This window comes from Tribolium madens, unplaced genomic scaffold (genome assembly GCF_015345945.1).
Source record: "Tribolium madens isolate multiple individuals breed KSU strain unplaced genomic scaffold, Tmad_KSU_1.1 Scaffold_19;HRSCAF=116;Tcas5.2_LG9, whole genome shotgun sequence".
In the NCBI taxonomy this organism is placed as follows: Eukaryota; Metazoa; Arthropoda; class Insecta; order Coleoptera; family Tenebrionidae; genus Tribolium; species Tribolium madens.
This window is the reverse complement of record NW_025400983.1, coordinates 5,224,336-5,246,766: the sequence shown is the minus strand read 5'-3', so window position 1 is coordinate 5,246,766 and position 22,431 is coordinate 5,224,336. Positions and strand designations below refer to the sequence as shown.

General features: G+C 30.7%; 2 protein-coding genes and 1 non-coding gene across 4 annotated transcripts in view; all 3 read left to right on the top strand.

Annotated features, from left to right (window-relative positions):
• LOC123015869 (serine/threonine-protein kinase NLK) overlaps positions 1-8,521 on the top strand; it is a 42,090-nt gene extending 33,569 nt beyond the window's left edge. The window contains 4 exon segments of the mRNA XM_044415902.1: positions 3,186-3,387; positions 3,448-3,541; positions 6,995-7,023; positions 7,026-8,521. Coding sequence (XP_044271837.1) covers positions 3,186-3,387; positions 3,448-3,541; positions 6,995-7,023; positions 7,026-7,069 — 369 coding nt within the window. The 3' untranslated portion in view covers positions 7,070-8,521.
• Positions 8,522-12,064: 3,543 nt separating this feature from the next.
• Positions 12,065-22,431, top strand: part of LOC123013045 (NAD(+) hydrolase sarm1) — a 35,822-nt gene continuing 25,455 nt past the window's right edge. The window contains exon 1 of one of the 2 annotated variants that reach the window (XM_044411384.1): positions 12,065-12,203. In XM_044411384.1, coding sequence (XP_044267319.1) covers positions 12,147-12,203 — 57 coding nt within the window. In that variant the 5' untranslated portion in view covers positions 12,065-12,146. Of the gene's footprint in view, positions 12,204-16,078; positions 16,452-22,431 lie in introns of those variants that run through there. The other variant, XM_044411374.1, reaches the window with a different exon arrangement.
• Positions 16,567-16,639, top strand: Trnam-cau. Its single transcript has one exon. It is a non-coding gene; the product is annotated as a tRNA-Met (tRNA).

The following is a 22,431-nucleotide window of genomic DNA, read 5'->3' as shown; positions in this document are numbered from 1 at the left end:
CATAAACGATCACTTCTAACATAAATCATAACATAATCGTTATTTTTTAACACGGTATTTTTGCTTTTTGGAGAACATAAATAACACATGTTTTAACCATTTTTAAAGAAATTTAAGAAAAAGGACTTCGTTCCCAACGAAGTACCGAAACGCTTTTATTTTTTAATAATAACAGAATTATTGTTTAAAAAATTATCAAAATAAATTGTGAGTTTTAATGAAAATACGCAGTTATGCACATTTTTAAAAGAAAAATAAGCACGCACATTATAAAAACTTTGTAAATATTTTCATCTTCAACTTTCAACTTTGTAGCAAATAATTATACTTTTTCCACTCTTTTTCTCATAGTAAATAAATAAAATAAATATAAAATCAAAAATTTCTCGATTAATTAATTTGCTCATATTTTTGATCTTTTTCAAAAAAAAAAAACATTTTAACATATTTCACAAAAATTGAAATTATAGAGTTTATTCTTCGACACTGTCAAAATTTACGGTTTTTCTTCTCGTTACACTCGTGGTTTAAAAATCCACTCGGTGAAATAATGCGTCCGATATACAATCAAACTCGTAGAATAAATAACTATTATTATGTTTGATTTTTAATTATTTGATGAATTATGTTTGATCTTGAAATATGTTGAATTTCGAAACTTTTTAATTAAAGAGGCAAAACAATATTTCAAAGTTTTTAAACCCAACATTATTTTTATGAAACAGTTCTTCAAATATGTTGGAAAACATATTTACTGTAAATGACACGTTTTTTTACCATTTTTTTTTAAATTTAAGAGCACCAAATGAAAAAAAATCGAAGTAGTATTATTTTTTATTCACAATCATAAAGTAATAATCAAATTACCTTGCATGTGAAAAGTTGGAAAGCATGACATTTTTACTTCACTTAACAATTTATTTATTTTATTGTAATATCAGGTGCAGGTTGGAAAAGGGCCCTTTCCCTGACAGGCTTTTTAAAATTTGGTTATTTTTTTATTAACTCTCAAATTGAGACTAAGAAAATTCACAGTTCTATAAATGAGCAACGTAATAATTTAAATTGTGAAACACTGAGTTTCTTATAATTGAATCAAATATCTTGTAATACAGTTGTTCGTTTGCGAAACAACAAACAACGCCGCTGCATACATGACAGCGTGTAAATGGAGTCGAGTGATAAAAATTGTTGTTTTTGTAAGAGATGATAAAACTAATAAAAGTATCAAAATCCTTCCGCCTTCACACCGAACGTGCATATATCAATAAACTAGTAACAGTAGCACATAATTGCCGAAGCGCAAAGTTATCAAATGTGATACTGAATGATCAAAAGAACCCACGATCGCGTTCGAATTTCAAGGCCTTGTTGTAGGTATCTAATCATGGAAATAGGATCCTGTGAAAACCAGGGGCGGACTGGCCAGGGGTGCCGGGATGCCACAGCACCCCAGGCCCTGGAGTCTTACGGGCCCCCAATTATGTCAAGAGCTCATTGAAATAATATCATTAATTTTAAATTTGTAAATAAACTTTTCACAATGCATTAGTGTGTTTAGTTTGAAGGAATTAAAAAATTGCCATCATAACAAATAAAACTATAATTTCTATAATTTCAATGATTTTAGCTCAATTTTGTTTATAAGGTCTTACACTCATGTAAGAAAAATTCCGCTTGGATTTATACAAGTGATTCAAAAATTTGTGTCATAATTTTAATCACGAATACTCTTCCACAAATGAGCATAGGTAGCACAGTATTTATTAATCCAACTCATCAAGCACTAGAAAAATTACAGCTTTTATAATCATCAAAAAATAAACAAATATTCCTTTGGATTTAATGAAATTTACATTAAATATGACAGCATTGACAGCGATGTCATTCGTAGTGGATTGTTTCCAAGGTACGCTCAAAATTTATAAATTCTGATTTTGCAGCGCGGTGTAGAATTTAGTTTAAACTCAAATAACTCGAGAACGGTACATTTTGGCGATATGAAACTTCCTTTTTTATAAAAAAAAAATGATTGGGCTGTATCAAAAACAGAAATTAATAAGCTGAAAAAAAGTTATGATCCCAAAACTGGGAGGACCCATTGCTACCGGAAATGTATAGCTTCTACAAGACTTCCGTTTACACCAAATCAAAGAATGTCTTTTTTGCAAAATTTAATAATAATCTGATAAACGGTAACAAAAATATTTCCAGAAAAACATTTTTTCATACCGACTTTTGGAAAGTTGTAATTTTTCTATTTTTTGAGGTGGGTCAATAAAAACTGTACTATCTATTCTCAATTGTAGAGGGGTATTCGTAATTAAAATTATGTCCACATTTTTTAATCAACCGATATAAAATATCGTTTTTACTTAATTTAATTTACTTTAATTTTTTTTTTTTAATTATTGGTGGGCATAAATAATGGAAAAATCTAAATATAAGTATAAATTTTGTGCACAGAAACGAAAAGAAAAGCAAAAATTAAAATTACAAGCAGCCTCTGAAGACGTTCATATAAAAACTTTATTTTCGTTTATTTAACCATCATGATTTCAACTGACGTCAAACAAAATTACTACATTAAATGACAAGTAGTTTTTATACATATTTTTTCTAATTTGCGTTTATAATACGTTTATGGCTATCTACACTGTGCTTTAATGAATTTAGGGTTATTTAGTTTTTGGATGCCGCTTTTGACTTGTCAGGTAACAAATTTTGCGTTGTTGCTTCGGCAATTTCGCGAATTTCGGGTGGAGTGCAAACTAAATTCTGTTTCTCATATTTTATTTAATATTATTATGTTGTAACATTAATAACTAATAAATTGTAAATTTTATTTTTAATGACAGACGGCAGAAATGACTCAAAAAACAGGTGGGCGCCGAGTATTACCAACCGATACCAACTAACACAAAATTCTCTAGGCGACAAAAATAAATATTTTTTTAATTAAAATAAGAAAAAAGGGGGTGCAAATTAGAAAAAATAGCATAAAATACTCGTTTTATAATGGCATTGGCGCACTCAACCCTTATAAAACTTGTTCTTTAATATACTATTTATTGTACTGTATATTGGGCCCCCATTTCAACTTAGCACTCCATATAAAAACTTGCGAGTCCGCCTCTGGTGAAAACCCGCCACGTGCAAGCCCATCAATAGCGTTTCTGTTTCAGGACAAACGTATCTCGGTGGTGGACGCCTTGGCTCACCCTTATTTGGACGAGGGCCGTTTGAGGTACCACTCGTGCATGTGCAAATGCTGCTACACGACCGCCAGCGGCATGAGGCAATACACGTCAGAGTTCGAAACGACAGCCCCCCAAGGATTCGACGATCATTGGGAAAAGAAACTGACGTCGGTACAGCATGTGAAAGGTGTCTATTCGCGCTAAATGACGTGTTTGTTTCCATTATTAATGCGGTTTTTCGTTGCAGAGGAGATGCACAAATTCATAGCCGAGCAATTGAATACAAGTAGAGTTCCTCTTTGCATAAACCCCCAATCTGCGGCGTTCAAGAGTTTCGCCAGGTAAGACGGCCGCCGACGCCGCAGACCAGCGCAGCGCCATTGCATAGGTGACCGCTCACTTACCTCTTGGTGTACGTTGCATAAGCACTATATCATACATGCACTTCGACTTTTTTTCTATTCGTTTTGTTTGGGTTCATATGGGGGTTTGATATTCTCACTCGGACGAATAAATACCACAACAGAAAGTGTCATGAGAAGGGGCGGAGTATCAATAATGGATGAGACAGACGAGGACATTGGCTGTTTATTATCTGCAAAATATTGATCTTACAGTGGCAATATCAATAAACCTCGTCTCGCAAATTTTCTAAATACAAATCTGTTTTTATTCATTACAAGGTCTGTTTGTGAAACCTTTAACAGAAGAAACTACGAACTAAAAATTTGGGGAGTGGAATTGATGAAAAGGCTTATTAAATACTCGATTTCTTGTTTTATTTTCTTGCAATTACAGAGTCAAAATTTAAGGTCCGACATAAGTCTAGTAAAATATAGAACATCTAGGTGATTACTCAAAAGGACTGTATTATCTGTCATTTGAGTGGTTTTTAATTTTAGTTACTCCAAATATTCAAACAAAAATTTCCTACGAACTTTCTTTAGGTAGCTACGAGGGGCACTATAAAAGAAAAGTAGATTATTTCATTAAAATTGACATAATGGGTGGCTATGGAATTTCAATTTTAAGTTTGTAGCCCTGTGCATGTCCCCATTATAATAGCAGATGAGGTTTTTATTTTTCTTTGTTTACTTTCCTACATGGTTTGTTGAACTGACATGACTGACATTTGAATTCATTTTTTCACAGTTTTCGGTGCTTATTCGTCATTCTCAAATTAGTTACGAATAGTTCTTTTCAGAAAAAAATTTAACGGTCTTAGTCTTGACAAATCTAGTTCCTTGAAATGTAAGACCCCTTTTACATTTAAAGTGTGGTTTACATATATCTTTATGAAACAAAAGACGTATGATTTTTTTAATGATTTTATCTTTCAATATTCCTGACGATTCTTTTTATAAATTGTAAACAATTAACTCAAATGCAAGGTTAGAATACATGGCACTAATTGACAAAATTATGCTTGTGCATTTCATTGTTTTTTTCCTAGTTAGGTAGATTTCTTTTCTAGTGCCCCTCGTACGTCTCATATTATTTTTTATTAATTAACAAGGTATTTTAAAACATTGAAATATTAAAAAAATAATCTCTTAAAATTATGAAGTAAAACATGTGAAACATCGTAATTAAATTTTAAAATTTATTAAAGAGGCAAAACTGCCAACAGCACATTATAAATTTGTTCCTTCGTAGACTTCGTAGTAATTAAGAAAATGGTGGTTATCTGTGGTATAAAAATTGTACTGCAGCGTTGCCCATTTGTGCTATTTTTAAATGTTTATACGGGGTGAACAAAAAGTTGGAAGCAAGTGTAAATTATATCTGCGCTTTTATATTTTTTCATGTATACTATGTTTTCTCAGTATACTTTTTTTATATTATTGTACATCAAGTAGGGCCGATTCACACAAAAATGTCATTAATGTCATTTAGAACAAATTTAATCACATTAGCAATGAGAAAAATCTTTAGGTTTGCTACCCCATGTTAATTACATTGTTAATTTTAATTATTTTTGCTACCTGGGGTAATATGAAAACGAGTATAGGTGTGTTTTTTTTTAAACTGTGCATTTTGAATCACAATTTTAATTTTTTTACAGGAGATTCTTCTCTACTCATATTCTGTCGTAAAGTGAAGGCAAAAGAATTTGTTACTCTTCAAGCGGAAATATTTTATTTCGAATAATATGACAAAAACACAATTTTTGATATTTTATGTGGTGATTGCTTTTGAAACAAAAAAAATTGAATTTAATAGCGCTAAAGCCAAATTCAAAAAGTAGCTATTTTAAAATTATTGAGAAATACTAATTTTAGCTGTATTCTAAAACTTGATCACCTGTATTTTTTATCTTTGAGCACTTGAGTATGTAAAATCCCGCAAAAGAATAAATTAACACTACAATTGTCCAGATTAAATTTTACTTTTTTAAATTACAAACTAAGTCAAAAAAATTCAGTCCTTCGTCAAATCCTGTTCATTCTTCTCCCAATCAATATTAAATCACAAAAAATGGTATTTATCTTTAATGAGTTATAAAGGGTCTAAAACCGAAAAAAAACTTTTTTCGCTCATTTGCCGAATTTTATTTATTAATTTCATTAATCATGACAATACTATTATTAAAGGATGGGTCTATTTGGCTTCCCCACCTGCCACAGGAATTTTAGTATGTACTAAGACAAAATTCACAGAAATATTGACTTTGGAAATTTACCAAGACCAATTTATGTTGAACGAAAACAACTGGGTTGTTTTTTATTTCTTGGTCACTATTTTTGAACTTGAATGTGCTTTGTCTGTTTTTTGTCCCACAATAAAAATTTCATTCTTGTGAACCGAAAAAATATTTTAATTATGAATCGCAGGTTCCAGTAACGTCACTTTTCTGCGACGAATCCCCACAAAACCTTAATTACCACACTTTTTCAATCAGTTTGAGGGTAAGTGTGTAAAACACTTAGTTATATAATTACATGTTTTGTAATCTGTTTTAAGACTAAGTAATTTCTCCAATTGATCATAAAAAGTAGAAACCTGTAATGCCATGGCGTGACTAACTGCTTGGCTTAATAGCTGCTAATTGCATTAAGTGTGTTAATTACGAAATGAGAATAAAACAAATGATTTGATTGAAGGCAATTCTCTCATGACATTTTCTGGTACTTTTGTTTGGTGTTTTTTTTTTTAATGTAAAAGTCATTTTGTGTATTTTTTCCAGTATGAGAAAGAATAACGTGCACCAAAGGGTTTCAGTGTTATTTTTTTATTACTTTAATCATACAAATAACATTATAATTACACAAAAATGATTTCCATGCTGGCGCGTGCGTTTTGACCAATTTTTTATTTTTACAGTAGTTAGAACCTGTTTTTTTCCCCTATTTGATTTAGTAGAAACATGTTTGAACCTGTTTTGACCTGACAATGTTAATATTTCTTCCACTAATAAAAGCACTTGAGAGGGAAAAGTAGTAAAAATTGAAACACATGCATGGAAGTCAGTAAATCGGTAACTAACGTCACACCATTAAAAGCCCTAAACCCCCGCTTTGTTGGCATTAAGTAAGATGATGGTTGTTGTACAGGAAAGAAAAAGGCTGTGAACCTTTCAAGAAGACCCTAGAAATTCTGTTATCACCTGTCATCTTTCTCTGTGCTGCGTGACTACATTTTTGTTTAGGTTAGTGATTTTAGTTTTTTTTTCTTTTTTGCATGCAAACCGGGCCGAGAAATTCAACTTGTTAGGGAAACCAGGATCGCAAACATTATCGTTTCCTTCCTACTTCCAAAGTTGAGACGTTTGGTTTAATTGTTTGTTTTTTCAGTTCGACTGTAGCTCACCCATCCGAGTTGCCTCCTTCGCCCCACCAATGGGATTGACCATGGGGTGTTGGCCGTAGATAACCGCTCTCCTTTCTGTTGTTCAATGAACGATATTATTTATAAGTAACAGTACACCAAATATATTCATTCAGGGATTCTATGCAATGCAAATTATGGACAATGGACAATCGCGCTGCAACTTAATCGTAGTGTGTGTTTCGTGTAATTTAGTCGCTCAGAGTGTGATTTTATCTATACCATGTAGATCAGCCAATTAGATACAGTGTACAGATATCACTGCCTTGATTAGTATAATGGATATTTTAGATTTTTAGTTGAATAAGACTGGCAGGTTTTGTGTTGGGCGGTTGGTCACATGTCGGTATTCCACCGGAAATCAAAATTTTTCACTCAGTTGTCACTCCCGACATCGATTTAACTGCCTTGACGCACCAAGTTTCTCTCAAATTTGGTAGTTTAATTTAAGACTTGTAAGGTAAAGACTGTGAATATAGCTACATAAACCCAGAAACGATGTGCAGCTCCTTTCATGTTAAATAATTGCCAACTTTACATATAAATAGTACTGTAGTGTGTTCAGTGTGAATTGTTAAGTGTGCAATGAGATACAGAGACTGGAAAAGTACATTACAGCTCTCCTCTGTTCATTAGTTGACGTTTTTTACTAAGCAGTAGTGTAATGGAAGTGAAATTGGTTATACAGTGGCCTTTACTTTGTATTTAGCTCATTTGAAATGTTTTGGAACTCTTATTTGAATGTGCTATTACGATTGGTTTAGTTAATAGCACCGGCAAGCCTCCTACAGGGAAATTATTGGCTTTTATCGTGCTTTTATCTTTTGTAAATATATATTTTTATTGTGAGAGGAAATTGACACTAGATTTAGAATAATTTTAGTAAATTTAATTTTTCTGTAGGAAATTCAATTTGTAGCTACTTTAATTCTTTGTAAATAACACGAACAGTACACATTAAGTCACAATCCTTTTTCGACTGCTAGTTTGCAAATGATTACGACCAAACAATAAATTATTTGCAAAGTTGGTGATTTGACAAAAAATGTTGTAAATAGTCATGTTTACTCTTTCGTAGATTTAGTTAATTGTATTCTATTCTAGCAGAAATTTACGAAAAAATAATATTTTCATGTCAGTAACCACATGTAAATATTATCCGGCGCTTTTCGAGTTCCATTAGCATTATTTAACGAATTTGTGTAATTATTCCAATGGTTTTTCCAGAGATCTCATAACGCGTATGTAAATATATTTTATAAAGGCACCTCTCTTGCTCAATATTATTGCGCAATAACTATTACGCAATACTAACTAACTACTTATTTTATTCAGTTCGCCCTTTAACGTTCAATATTATGCAAAATTCATATTGCATGACAATATTGGGCGTGTAGGGCTGCCTTTATTCAGACTTTTTTCGAGTAATGGTCAGTCTATGTTTACTTTAACTTAGTATACTCTGATATGAAAAAATAAACAACACTTACGAACCAAACTATTTCATTCACCAACCTTACCCCATGAATCACTCATTACATATTTATGACCAGAGACAACTCAAATTTTAACAATGATTCATGAACATTGGTAGTGTCACTGACACAATTTGACCCGACTTCAGAGAATAGTGGATTAAAATACGAGTTGCAGAAGGCATCCAATTGACCCGAAACGAGCCGCGTAGCGGCGAGTTGAAGAACGGGAAACGAGATGTACTAATTTTTTTATCCTGTCTGAAGGAAAACAAAATTTTTAGAGATTTTTTTAATTCTCAAGAATCCAATTCTACCGACTCTACATTTTTTTAAAGTCTCGAACTCCAGTTCAGAAAAAAACTGCTCGTCTCTTAAAATTTCTTCACTATCATAAATTTTTTCCTATCTTAATTCATGTTCTCAGTACGCATAGCGGCGAGTTCAGGAACAAAATACCAACTCTTGCATACTATTTTTTAAGGAAAAGAAAATTTTTAAATATAGGGAATTTCGCGTCAGATGATTTTCACGTTAGTTTAGCGATTTGGTGGGAACTTTTGTAAAAATTCTAATATATCTGGTGATTTTTTTGGAAATGAAAAAACTGATATACTTAGTAGAAAATTAACTTATTTTGAAATATTTTATTACAAATCGACTATTTGTCTAAATATTTATTACTTACCTATTAACAACACTAAATTATTGGTTGCCAAACTAAAATTTCAAATTTAACACCAACTTGAAGTAAAAAATCACAATCATTTGCGCACTCGTCAAGGAACTAAATTTGATTTTTCACTTATTGGCATGGAAGTCAAAAATCATTTGCATTTGGTGAGCATTTTGCACGTTTTTCAACCACAAATTTAAGTATTTTGCCAAACCAGAAAAATAAGTCGAAAAATCACCAAATTAGTTAAACATATTTTTGATTTTTTGACGAGATCGTCGAAAAGTACATTATTTTTTCCTTTTTCAGAGTACGTTGTTCAGCTAGAAACGGAAGTATTTTACAAAATTTCGTTAAAAATTTAGCAAATTAGGCAAAAAAATGGTGTTATTTTACATTTATGCAGGTTTTTGAAATAAGAACAGGCTTTTTTCGAGGAATTTCGTTAATACTCGCCGAAAAAAAAAAACAATTTAGATTAGCTTTGGAAATTCAACACGAACTGATAATTTTCAGGAGTTTTCAAGATGTTTTCATGAAATTAGGGAAATTGGTAAGAATGTTGACAACAATTTACTTCCAACGCATTGTCATCAACATTAAAACATAAAATACTCTAGGCTGTTTACCCACCCAAACGGGTTGGTTAATAACTTTCTTAAAGACGCAAAATAGATAAGTTTAATACAAATATTAGCAACAACCAAAATTAAATAAAAATACAATAAAATAAAGCAAATACAGATTTGTCAACAAGAAATTTCCACCTAGGATTTGAATTTTTAGGAATTTTTTTTTCATGTTGTTTGTAACTAGAATTTTCACAAGTAATTTTGAATGCCTAGGGTTGGTTACCCCTTGTTGTTGACGGTTGAAGTTTTCTTTCAACCTGCTGTCAACTATCAAGTGAGTTATCTATACAAGCTGACAGGTGACTTAACCTAAATTATTGACACTAGTTATGATATCTTTTGTTTGTCACTACAAATCAACCTAACCAAATTTATGGCAACCTATTCACGAATATCCCTAAATCCTAGGGAGTAGGTAATTTCTTGTTGATACGATAATAGGTTGAAGTTATTTTCATTATCAGTGCTGAAGGTAGGTATATATTTTAAAGCGTGAAGTTTTAATATCGAAACTGAGAGCTTTAATAGAACTAAACGCTGTAAAATGCATTTTACAAAAAATGTACAAAAATTTTTGGCCGGGGTCAATTCTACGATTAATTCATATTTTTGTCGACAACCAATGGATATGACATTGTTATGATATGATATTGTTATTATAACCATAAGATGGCGTTAATCAAAATCATAGTATTTTGCATGCCGCAGGGCCGTATCCAAGGGGGGGGATTAGGGGGTTCAAACCCCCCCCCCCCCCCCCGCGATGCTGAGCACTTTGTTGTTTACTCCAAAAAAAATTTTGAATTCTTGTAAGTCAAACAAAAAAATGTGAGGTTAACAAAAAAAAATTTGCACAGCAACAATTCATGTAACAAACTCGTTGTCTAAAAAATTGTCGTCCATTAAAAAAAAGTTACTATGTTTATGTCGTAAGTATAAACAAATAATTAATATTCAATTTTTTTTTGAATAGCATTTTTATAGCCATTGCTCACCTATAAATTTATTTGCCAAAAAAATTGATAGTTTCAACATCGTTTGTAGACTTTTGGAACATCCTGTATAGTGTTATAAGTGTTTAAAATTTAGTTTTTTTTTTATTTTAGTGAATGAATTTTCATGTGTTAATTATACAGTGTTTCATTTTTATTGTTAGGTACAAATTTAAATACTTGATAGAATATTTAATTTTAAGACAAAAGTGTTTCGAAAAATGCTATGAAAGGGAGCTACACTCCCTAAAAAAGGTACGTTTTTTAAAGGGTTTTTCCTAATATTTCACAATAGATAAAATTACAAAATTTGGTACCTTTATATGTACACCTAAACAAATGTCAAATAACAAATTTTTTAATCAGAGGTTTCCTAAACGGTAAAACAAATTTAATTTTTAATTTTTATGCTGTTTATGGTCTGTAGCATACATTTTTAAACCGATTTTTACTAAAAATCCGTAAATTGTATCGGAAAACACAAAAGACTTTTTTTATGAAAAACTATGAAATTTTGTTGCTGAAAATGGCAAGAAACCACAGGCAAAATAGTTAGAATAAATTTTTACCCTAATCCCATCTAGTTTAGGAAGCCTCTAATTAAAAATTTCAACATTTTATTTTTGTACTTGTTTAGGTGTATAAAAGTCATCTGTACCAAATTTTGAATTTTTTTTTCTAAAATGATTTCGGAAATATTGAAATAAAAACCTATTAAAAGACGCACTCCTTGCGTAGCATTTTTCGATATATGTTCATAGAAAACTTTTGTTTTAAAAAAGAATATTCTATCTCCTGTTTAAATTTGTAACAATAAAAAGTATTAAAAATTTATTTTATTTTTTGTTACTTTTGTGAGTTGAGTTTGTTTGTATTTTTTTATGTTTAATTAGGATCTCTTACTTTAATTTAAAATAAAAACGTGTACTTAGAGATTTTTGATTTTTAATCCGCCTTCTTTCATTTCATTTTCATGGACCAACAAGAAACCCCCCCGAAATAAAATCCTGGTTACGGCCCTGGTATGCCGAATAGATAACCGAGTTCAGAATTAATGAATTTCAATTAGAGTAAGTTGTTGAGACCAAAAAAAAATTAATAAAAGATTTATTTTCTTCTAGGCTAAAAAATGCCACGCTAGTTGGTGAAAAACACAATCTAGCACCTCGAACCGGTTGTATTTGATTAAAATAAGAGGCGCGCATGGGCCCCGCGTATGTTAATCTCATCAGCTCTGTAAAAAATAAACAGGCGCGCGCTTCTTAACAATTCGAACGTTCGAAAATGCAGATTCTTGTCGATTTTGAATAAAATTTGTGTGTTGTTTGTGATGCATTCGCCAGATGATGGGAAATGTACAACAATGTTTCACTCCAAAATACAAAAAAGCTAAAACTTTGGTAAGTGGAGGAGCAATCTCACGAAATTTCTCACCACAAGTCACACACAATTGATATTTAATGAAAACAGTGTTAGGCACACTTATTACATAAAGCTTTATCACAAACGTACGTTTTCTAGTTATTTTGGGTGATGTATCATGCATTAGACGCACGCGATTATTTACCGTTGTTCATTGAGAAACAAAGAATTGAAGCGAGTTTTTTCGTTTTCGAAATGTAAAAATAATTTAATTAATTCGATTAAAATATGGCTGTTCAAGTGTGAGGCGATTACAATTTATTTTTACTTATTCCCTTCACTGCAATCGCGTTCATGGTCATTTTTGACAGCCTCGATATCATCAGTTTCAAAATCGGTGCTTTTATATAAGAATTACAAAACTGCACCTTCTGCAATTACAAAATCGTCTTCGTCTGCTTGTTACGTTACTTGACATGGCTCCAAAATTTTGTTGTGGGTCAAGATATAGTTTAAATTAAACAGCTGGGTAGTAAAAATACGTGTCTCATAAAAATCTATTTTTGGATTAGAAATTAAGCGCCACTTGAGTGGTATAAATGGTCATAAAATTGTCAATAATGGCCAGACTACAAATCCATTTTTGTTTATCTCCCACCTTGGAAAAGCCATTATTAATTGTTTAAATATTTTGCACGTTTTCGTTTCACAAGCTACGATTACTATTTCTTCTAATCTTTGTGTAGGAAGGAGTTCATAGAGACAAATCTACCGTGACTTGTCTCATTAAAATTCGGCAAAATTAATAGGGTCACTGGTCATGAATTGAACGTTTTTTCCGTATGTGGTAATAAATCACAATGAATCAGTTACTACAAGACGGATTTTGATGCGGTCATCATTCGAAATAATTTTGAAGACAAAAAATTGAAACAATCGATTGTTCGATAAACAACATTCCTTACTTCTTAGTGATGCTGTTTTTTTAAAGATATTTAACTAGTTATTGACATACTTTTTTAACACACTGCCTGATTTTGGCACAACTTTGCCAATACTTGAAATCATCTTTTTTTTGTTTAATTCGAATGGGCGAAGCCAATGTAAACAAATTTAAGCAAAACATTAACTTTTAAAACCCAACAAAATAAACATGCATAATGTAACTAAAAACTATTGGCATGTAGTTGGTTTGTTTATAGATGCCTACATATTTATTTAAAAGTGACACATTTTCATTTTTTTCTGGAAGACAAAGTTGTATTTTAATTAAAAAATGATTGATTAGTCGCTCCAATGGCCAGTCAAATTTAAGTTTCAACCGAATTTTCATAAAAATAAAAGCCAAATATGTATACAATTAAAAATTTTCAATTCTTAGATGGATGTTGGATATAGATACAACATACAAATAGGAGAAATAGTCGCAATTGAAATTTATGTTATTCGTAATTATCATTAATGAACTGATAATGCGCGCAAATGTGAGAATAAACAGGTAATTTTAAATTTATTTTTATGTTGTTTATTTATTTATAGTAAATTAATTCAATTAGAAGGCAAAAACAAACGCGTGCCACAATACTGCTGAAAAGTTGGTTGCATATTTATTTTATAAAACAGTGTAAAAATAGTATACATATTTCAAAACAAGTATTACAAACATTATACAGCCGGTGATGGCAAAAGTATTGCATAAAATATTGCCAAAAACCTTCTTGGGAGGTAAAAATTTTCCTCCCTCATTTGTCAAAATTACTATAAAAATATGTGCAACCGCTCAGGTACCTCCTCCTTAGAAACAGAAAAACCTGCTGTTAAATTTGATGGTGAAATTGAGGTGTCAAGAGAAATTGTTAGTTTTGAAGTTTTTCTTGCTGGGAAAACTAGAGAAAAATGTCTCGACAAGGCTTTTACAGTAACTTCCACCTGTGTGGAAAAAATACCCTTTTCTCTCTTGTAATCTAAATAACTATTCTTAACTCGCGGCTCTGGGCCGTTACAAATAGTTTCAAAAAAATACTTTTAAAAAAATACATTCTCGTAATTGTGCTTTAAGTCCAATTGGACTACGTTGTATAAGTAGATTAAAAAAAAGTTTTCTAAATATTTCTACTAAAAATATTACATTTAAAAAATAGGTTACTTGGAAGAGTTCTAATCAGAAATTCAGAAGGTTTTTGATAGCCACTCAGTCAATTAACAGTATAAGGGTGGGGTTAAATTTAATCTCGAATTAAATCCATAGTAACCATTGTTATTATCGTAGTTACAATTGTTCTTAATCCGAGATTAAATTTAACTATTGTTGGTGTAAACCAACAAGTTTTTTTTTAAATAACTATGAGTTGGATTTTTTTTCTTCAAATTTCAAAATATTGACTGGAATTAAAAAAAATGGGTAAAGTCTGATTTTTAACATGGAAAATGTCAACCATCCTTAACTCTGGTACCACTAAGTTAATTCTTATAATAATTTTATATTTTAGTATAAGGAGTTGTCGGTTCCAGTTTTTGATAAAATAAAAATGTGAAAGCAGAAGTCGTAAAAAGACCACCGTTAAATTTTTTAATGAAAGTTTGCTAAACGTTTAAAATTTAACGAAGCTGAAGCATCTTATTGCAAATTTTCATGTGGATATAGATAAAAAAACAACTAATTTAATGAATTTTAAAAATATGTCTCTTTAAATTTGAAATAACTAAGTTTATTTATTATTAATAAAAAAAAAACATAAAACTCCAGAAATCGAAAATGTACCAGAAGGTGATCCACATCAGTGACAAAACAGATTCTAAAACATTCTAAAGAATACAAATTTAATAACAATTGAAGATAAACAACTTACATATGTAAAAACAAATAAATTTTAACTTTATAAAAAGTAAATTTACTTAGTGGGAAGTGGTCTTTAGTGTGCAAGAAGTTAGTATCTGCTATCTATTATAAAATAGATTTCAATCAATCTTAAAAAAATCCCCAATTATTTTGATATATGCTTATTGCTTATTATTATTATTCGAATAATGAACACATACACAATTTAATCCGACACACCAAACATTGATTTAAAATACAACTCGTTTCAACCACAAACTGGTCATCCTCAGGTGAGAATAAAAAGCATAAAAGTAAAAGATGCAAAATACCCAGTGACTATCAATGACTGTGATTTTTGTTGGCACGTTGGTTGTTGCCAATTTAAATTTATTAATTTAAAATCTTAATTTGGCAACATTGACTACCAAATTCAAATGTCACAATTTTATAGTCAATTGTCATTCGTTTTTGAAGGGCAACCGCTGGCATAGCCTTCACCTGAAACAGACTAGAAGGATCATCAATAATTCAGTGTTGCCAACAGATTTTTTTGGTCACAATCATTGGCACTTTTAATTTCATTTATTTTAAAATACAAGTGTTTATTTACAGATAATCAAAATGTCCTATATTTGATGTATTTTTGCATATTTGCATATTTCACATTATTTCTAGTGATGCCCAACGGTTAATTTTTTCCAGAAATAAATGCCCAATTGTGTGCTCTTAATAATAAAATACCATCAGGTTGCATCAGAACATGGGACTAAGAAATAAATTTAACTGTTTATAAGCAAGTGTGACATAAATGTGGAAAGCAAAGGTAGTTTATCGTAAATGACTAACTTCTCTGAATAATAAATTTTCAAAGTTCCGGCTTGGAGGCCCCAAGCGCGCTGATTGAGAAAGCTACCACCCAGAATAAAAAAATGAGTTAATCTTGGCAAAATCTTCAAAGCTTTTTATTTTCGTTTTATCGTTTTATTGGCGAAAATAATGCTATTTTACGGATTTACTCCATGTGAAAGTATTTTTAAGTCGTTCTTGTACGGCACCACCAGATGTCGCATCACTTCGGGACTTACAGTTTCGTGTTATTGAGAACGTGTGCACCTCGCTGCTAAAATTGTAAACAAAATGACCCAAAAGCACCATCAAAATCCATAACTAAAGAATAATATACGATAATAAAAAAATCTAACACACTCGTCTCATTATTCCTATTAAAACTTCCTCCAAAGCTCTCTAACATTATTTTTCTTGGCCTTGCTTGGATTTTCCTTTTCTACTTGGGTTATTTATAAGTTTTGGTGTGGAGAAAAAACTAATTAAGCCAATTACATAATAACACACCTAACAGTGCACGTCTGCTACCCAAACCATTACCATAAATAAAACAATGGACGGAAAAATTGTCCCCGAAAGACACAAGCGCAAACAAAAGAATCCCGATTTGAAACTCAAGGTAAGAGAAATTTAATGTTAATTTCTACCATATTTATTACAATGAAATTAACCCGTTTAGTTTCAAAAAGTGTAATTTATGTTTATCACGGGAACATAAAGTATGTATAGTAACTGCCTCGGTAGCGCAGTAGGCAGCGCGTAAGTCTCATAATCTTAAGGTCGTGAGTTCGATCCTCACCCGGGGCAATTTTTTTTCAACTTTAACGGAAACTTTCACCCTGTTATTAAAGTGTTACGACCGGTGGAAATCCCACAAAGAATGCTGCATTTATACTGTGTTTTTGAAAATATGAGAAACTGGCAAAAATTTGAAACTGCTCCAATTAGCCTTAATTCAAATGCCACACAGTATTAATTTTAAAACAAACAGTTTCGCCATTGCGTTAATTAATAAACAAATGTCTGGTTTACGAATTAACATTTGTAAAAGATGCACTTTCGAAAGATTATGGAACTTTGCTGCGACAAGCAAGTCGTTGTTGTCGTTATCATCATTACAACAATAATTATGCAATGTGTGTGCGGCAATCTTCTTTGAAATACAAATCGCACGTGGGGCATCCAGTCATTGGCCTTTTTCCACCGAAGGAATTTATTCAAATCCGATGGGAATAAGTTGAGAGGTTGCAAAAATCACACATTTTTGAGGCTTGGAGAGCTTAAAATCCAACAACGTGACATCCTTTAATTAAATTAATTGAAAAAACCGGTGATTTTTTCTGTTTTTTTACAGTTCCGTATAAGTAAATGTATTACTTCTTTCCGTATATGAAACGGATGTAATTAAAATTTTCCGTTTCTACAACTCGGCTATTTGGACGCCATTTATGTAAAGTTTTCTTTCTATCGATTCGCCACATTTCTACATGTAACTTAATTACATTCACTGTAAAATATAGGCGTTTGTGTGTTTTGTGTCCCAGTGATTGAATTATTGTGTCGTGTGATTAATTTGTAGCAGGCTGGGATTTCTGTTTCATGGTTGGTAACATTCACTGAAACAATTTTAGCTCATTGCACATCAAATATCTATGGTTTTGTTTTTCCCCTTAATTGTGGTAAAACTGTTTGAGTGTAAAAGTGTTTGCCTCTCACTGCGCAAGCGCATGAAGTGAGCTTTGATTTTCAGATTTTTTTATTCTTCACCAACACTGTCTGATTAGGAAACAATAAATTTTGGTTGTCAACAAGACTAATAAAATGGGCACAATAAAATTTGATTTTTCGGACATGATAATGATTAGGGTTTTTCCACTTTTTAAATAAGCACAAAAAACTTTAATTTTAGTGTTTTCGATACTAAAATCACTTGTGGGTTTAATGCTAACATAAAAATAGGCCAAAACAGAATATTCTTGCTAATTTTAATATTTTACAATATTTAAAACTCCAATCTGGAAAAAACATTAGGTAGATATTTTTTTCCATTTTTTTGTTCGTCTTCCTCAAGTGATTTATTAATAGGTAAATATCTATGATTATCGAAGAATCGCAATACGATTAAATATTTTAATGACAAATCAAACAGAAAATATTTACATTGAAAGAGCAAATATTTATATAGATAATTTAATAATTTACGAAATTACATAAAAAAATAATCCCCGAAATTTTATTGTTAATTAGATCGAAAAATACATTGTTTTTATATTTTTCGTGCGTTTCAGTACGTTTTTCGGCATGAAATGTAATTATTTATAAAAACACCCAATAGTTAAGAATTTTATTATTTTTGCCCTTTTGAAGAATTTTAACATTTTTTCACACAGAAACTCAATTAATTTTAATTAGATTAAAAATTACATTTTTGCTCGTTTTTCAGGTGTAACTACAACTTTTTTGCGAAATTGTGTCAAAAATAAGCCCGAAAACAAACCAATTAGGTCAAAAAGTACATTATTTGTTGTATTTTTTATACGTTTCAGAACGTCAACGAGACTAATAAAATGGACACAATAAAATTTGTTTTTTCGGACATGATAATGATTAGGGTTTTTCCACTTTTTAAATAAGCACAAAAAACTTTAATTTTAGTGTTTTCGATATTAAAATCACTTGTGGGTTTAATACTAACATAAAAATATGCGAAAACAGAATATTCTTGCTAATTTTAATACTTTTAAAAACTCCAATCTGGAAAAAAAAACACTAGGAAGATATTTTTTTGTTCGTCTTCCTCAAGTGATTTATAATATTAATAAGTAAATATCTGATTATCGAAGGATCCCAATACGATTAAATATTTTAATGATAATTCAAACAGAAAAATATTTACATTGTAAGAGCAAATGTTTACCTATAGATAATTTTTAATAATTTACTAAATTACATAAAAAAATAATTCCCGAAACCGCCCAATTAGGTCGAAAAATACATTATTTGTACATTTTTCGTGCGTTTCAGTACGTTTTTCAGCATGAAATGCGATTATTTTGTAAAATTACTTCAAAAATAATCCAAAAAAAAAACACCCAATATTTCGAAAATTTTATTATTTTTTCCCTTTTGGAGAATTTTAGCATTTTTTCACACAGAAACTCAATTAATTTTAATTAGATTAAAAATTACATTATTTTGCGCTTTTTGAGCATTTTTGCTCGTTTTTCAGGTGTAACTACAACTTTTTTGCGAAAATGTGTCAAAAATAAGCCCGAAAACAAACCAATTAGGTCAAAAAGTACATTATTTGTTGTATTTTTTATACGTTTCAGAACGCTTTTCAGCCTGCATTGTAATTATTTTGTAAAATTACTTCAAAAGTAAGCCAGAAAAAACACCCAAACGGTTTTTGAACGTTTTTAAACCAGAAACGAAGTTATTTTGCAAAAAGACATCAAAAATAAGCATTTTTCTTGTGTTTCAGCACATTTTTCAGCCTGAAACTCAATTTTGTCTTGTAAAACTTCCAAAAGCCCCCTAATTAGGTAGGTCGCAAAATTCATTTCACGTGCGTTTTAGCTCGTTTTTCAGCCTGAAATACAATTAATTCAAAAACTACATTATTTTTGCCCTTTTGCAGAATTTTAGTACGTTCTTCATATAGAAACGCGATTAATTTTAATTAGGTTGAAAATTACAATGTATTAGAGTTTTTTGAACGTTTTTCGGTAATAATTTTGCAAAATTACGTCAATAATAATCCTAAAAACCACTCAATAAAGTCAAAATTTGCATTTTTGAGCGTTTTAGTACATTTTTCAGCCGCAAACGCAATTATTTTGAAAAAATACTAAAAAAAACGCGTGTTGATCTTGTTCACTGCTTAATAATAATTGCTTACTTTAATAATAATTGACAACACTGAATTATTGAAAACCTTTTTAGTTAATTTTAGAAGACAAATGAAAAAAAAAAAGTAGTGAATCGCCAGATCACTTTTTTTTAATTTCAATTTTAAAAATAATGAAATTTTTATAGATTAATTTTATACAGGTAAACTTAAAATTCAAGAGCTTTTAATGATTACTTACTTTTTATACGTATTATAATTTTTTTCTGACTAAAACTTTTTGTAGATTAATACATATTTTTTAAAGAATTTTTCCATTTTCAAAATCGGAATCTTCAAAAAACACCCAGTGAAAAATTCGTTCTATTAGTTTTAAAACAATTTTTTATAATCATCACTCACCCGTCTCTAATTTCATGAACATTGTAATGAGAAATAACTATCATGAATGTGAAAGGCAACTTGAGAAAGAGACTGAAAAAGTGAATTTAAAATCTTCGTGAAGAAGAATTGAGAATTATGTAAAAGCGTGTTGGGGGTGGTGCCCTCGAGATGCGAAGAATTTCAAGAGACTGAAAATTTCATGCAAGAGTGAGTCATTGAGCAGAAGCGTCCGACTTCCAGGTCGGCGCTCCCGCAGGAAGGAGTGGCCACTGCTGAGGCCGGAACTTGAGGAATTCCTCATCTTCGCCAATACCTCATCTCAGCAAAAACTAAAAATAAATCCCTAAACAAAATAATGAATGAAAGAGTTTCACAATAGTTAACAAAAAATAAAACCGGAACTAGGTCAAGCAATTGCAATCGCAGCAGCTTTTTGCCTTTTGGACTACACGTCCGTTCACCTGAAATAAATCAGTGATTGTTTATTAATTAAATGTTACGTCACATTATGAAAATTACGAGTGATATGAACCAGTTGCGCGTTTTTTTTCTACGATTTTCTGTTTACGCTAGTCGCGTATGAACCGGAGTTCTTTTTTGCGGTTGGAGTAAATAAATCCCATGGAGTCACTAAGCGTGGCGTCTGTTCGAGTCTAGTCGAGAAGAAATAAACCTGATTCACATCTGCACGACTCAGAAGTGGATTTTCACTTGCGATTTGCGACATTCGTCAAAGAAGGATGTTATCGCAGGAATTACGAAAATGGGGCGTTCGACTGCAAATCCGTTTCGCTACGTGACTTGACTCACCCAAACTTACTGTCTAACACTAGCAGACAATCTTCATCAAACACTCCGCTTCCATCACAATCATAGGATTTTCAAACGGTTGTTTAAACATCCGTTTGGTTAATTCGGTAAATCATTGTTGTTTCTACACAAATATGTACTCTAACGGGTATTTTCCCTCTCAGTGATTATTGCGACATTTTTATTAGTAGCCAAATAACCATTTATCCATTTTTTTGCCATATTCTGATCAAAGTCGCCTATGACTTTGAAATTAAGTTGGCAACACGAAAAAATCTAGAGACAGAAGATGTGAGACTTGTCAGTTTTCACATCTTTTGTCTCTACATTGTCAACTTAATTTCAAAGTCATAGGCCACTTTGTTTAGAAAATTTTTGATTTCTATTTCTTCTCTAAATTTTCAAAAATCTAAATTCAAAGTCTAAATAATCTAAAAAATTCACTGTAGCGGCGAATTCTATATTTTGTATTCTAAAATGCAGGGCCGTAACCAGGATTTTATTTTGGGGGGGTTTCTTGTTGGTCCATGAAAATGAAATGAAAGAAGGCGAATTGAAATAAGAGGTCCTAAATAAACATAAAAAAATTCAAATTAACTCACAAAAGTAACAAAAAATAAAATAAATTTTTAATATTTATAAAACTATACAGGATGTTCCGTTTTTATGGTTACAAATTTAAACAGGAGATAGAATATTCATTTTTAACACAAAAATTTTCTATGAACATATATCGAAAAATGTTACGCAAGGAGTGCGTCTTTTAATAAGTTTATTCCAATATTTCCGAAATTCTTTTTAGAAAAAAATTCAAAATTTGGTACACCTGAACGAGTACAAAAATAAAATGTTGAAATATTTAATTAGGGGCTTCCTAAACTGGTAAAAAGTACTATTTCATATTTAAGCAACAAAATTTCATAGTTTTTCATAAAAAAAAGATCTTATGCGTTTTTCCGATACAATTTACGGATTTTTAGTAAAAATCGGTTTAAAAATTTATATTACAGACCATAAACAGCATAAAAATTAAATTTGTTTTACCTGATTAAAAATATTGTTATTTGGTATTTGTTTAGGTGTTTATATAAAGATTATCAACTGTATCAAATTTTGTAATTTTATCTATTCTGAAATATTAGGAAAATTCACCTTTTTTAGGGGGTGTAGCTCCCTATCATAGCATTTTTCGAAACATGTTTATAAGAAATTTTTGTCTCAAAATTGAATGCGTCCAATTAAATTTCTGATCAAAGTGACTTGTTACTTTGAAATCAAGTTGGCAACACGGAAAAATCTAAAGACAAAAGATGTGAAACTTGTCAATTTTTAATTTCTAATTTCTTGAATTTTTTTATTTCTATTTCTTTTTTAAATTTTCAAAAATCTAAGGTTAAAGTCTAGAAAATATGAAAATGTACACATTTGGCGACAATTGCCATATTTTATATTTTGAAATGCCTCTAATTAAATTTCTGATCAAAGTGGCCTGTTATTTTGAAATTAAGTTGGTAACATTACAATTACAAAATCACAGAGTAGACAAAAGGTTAGT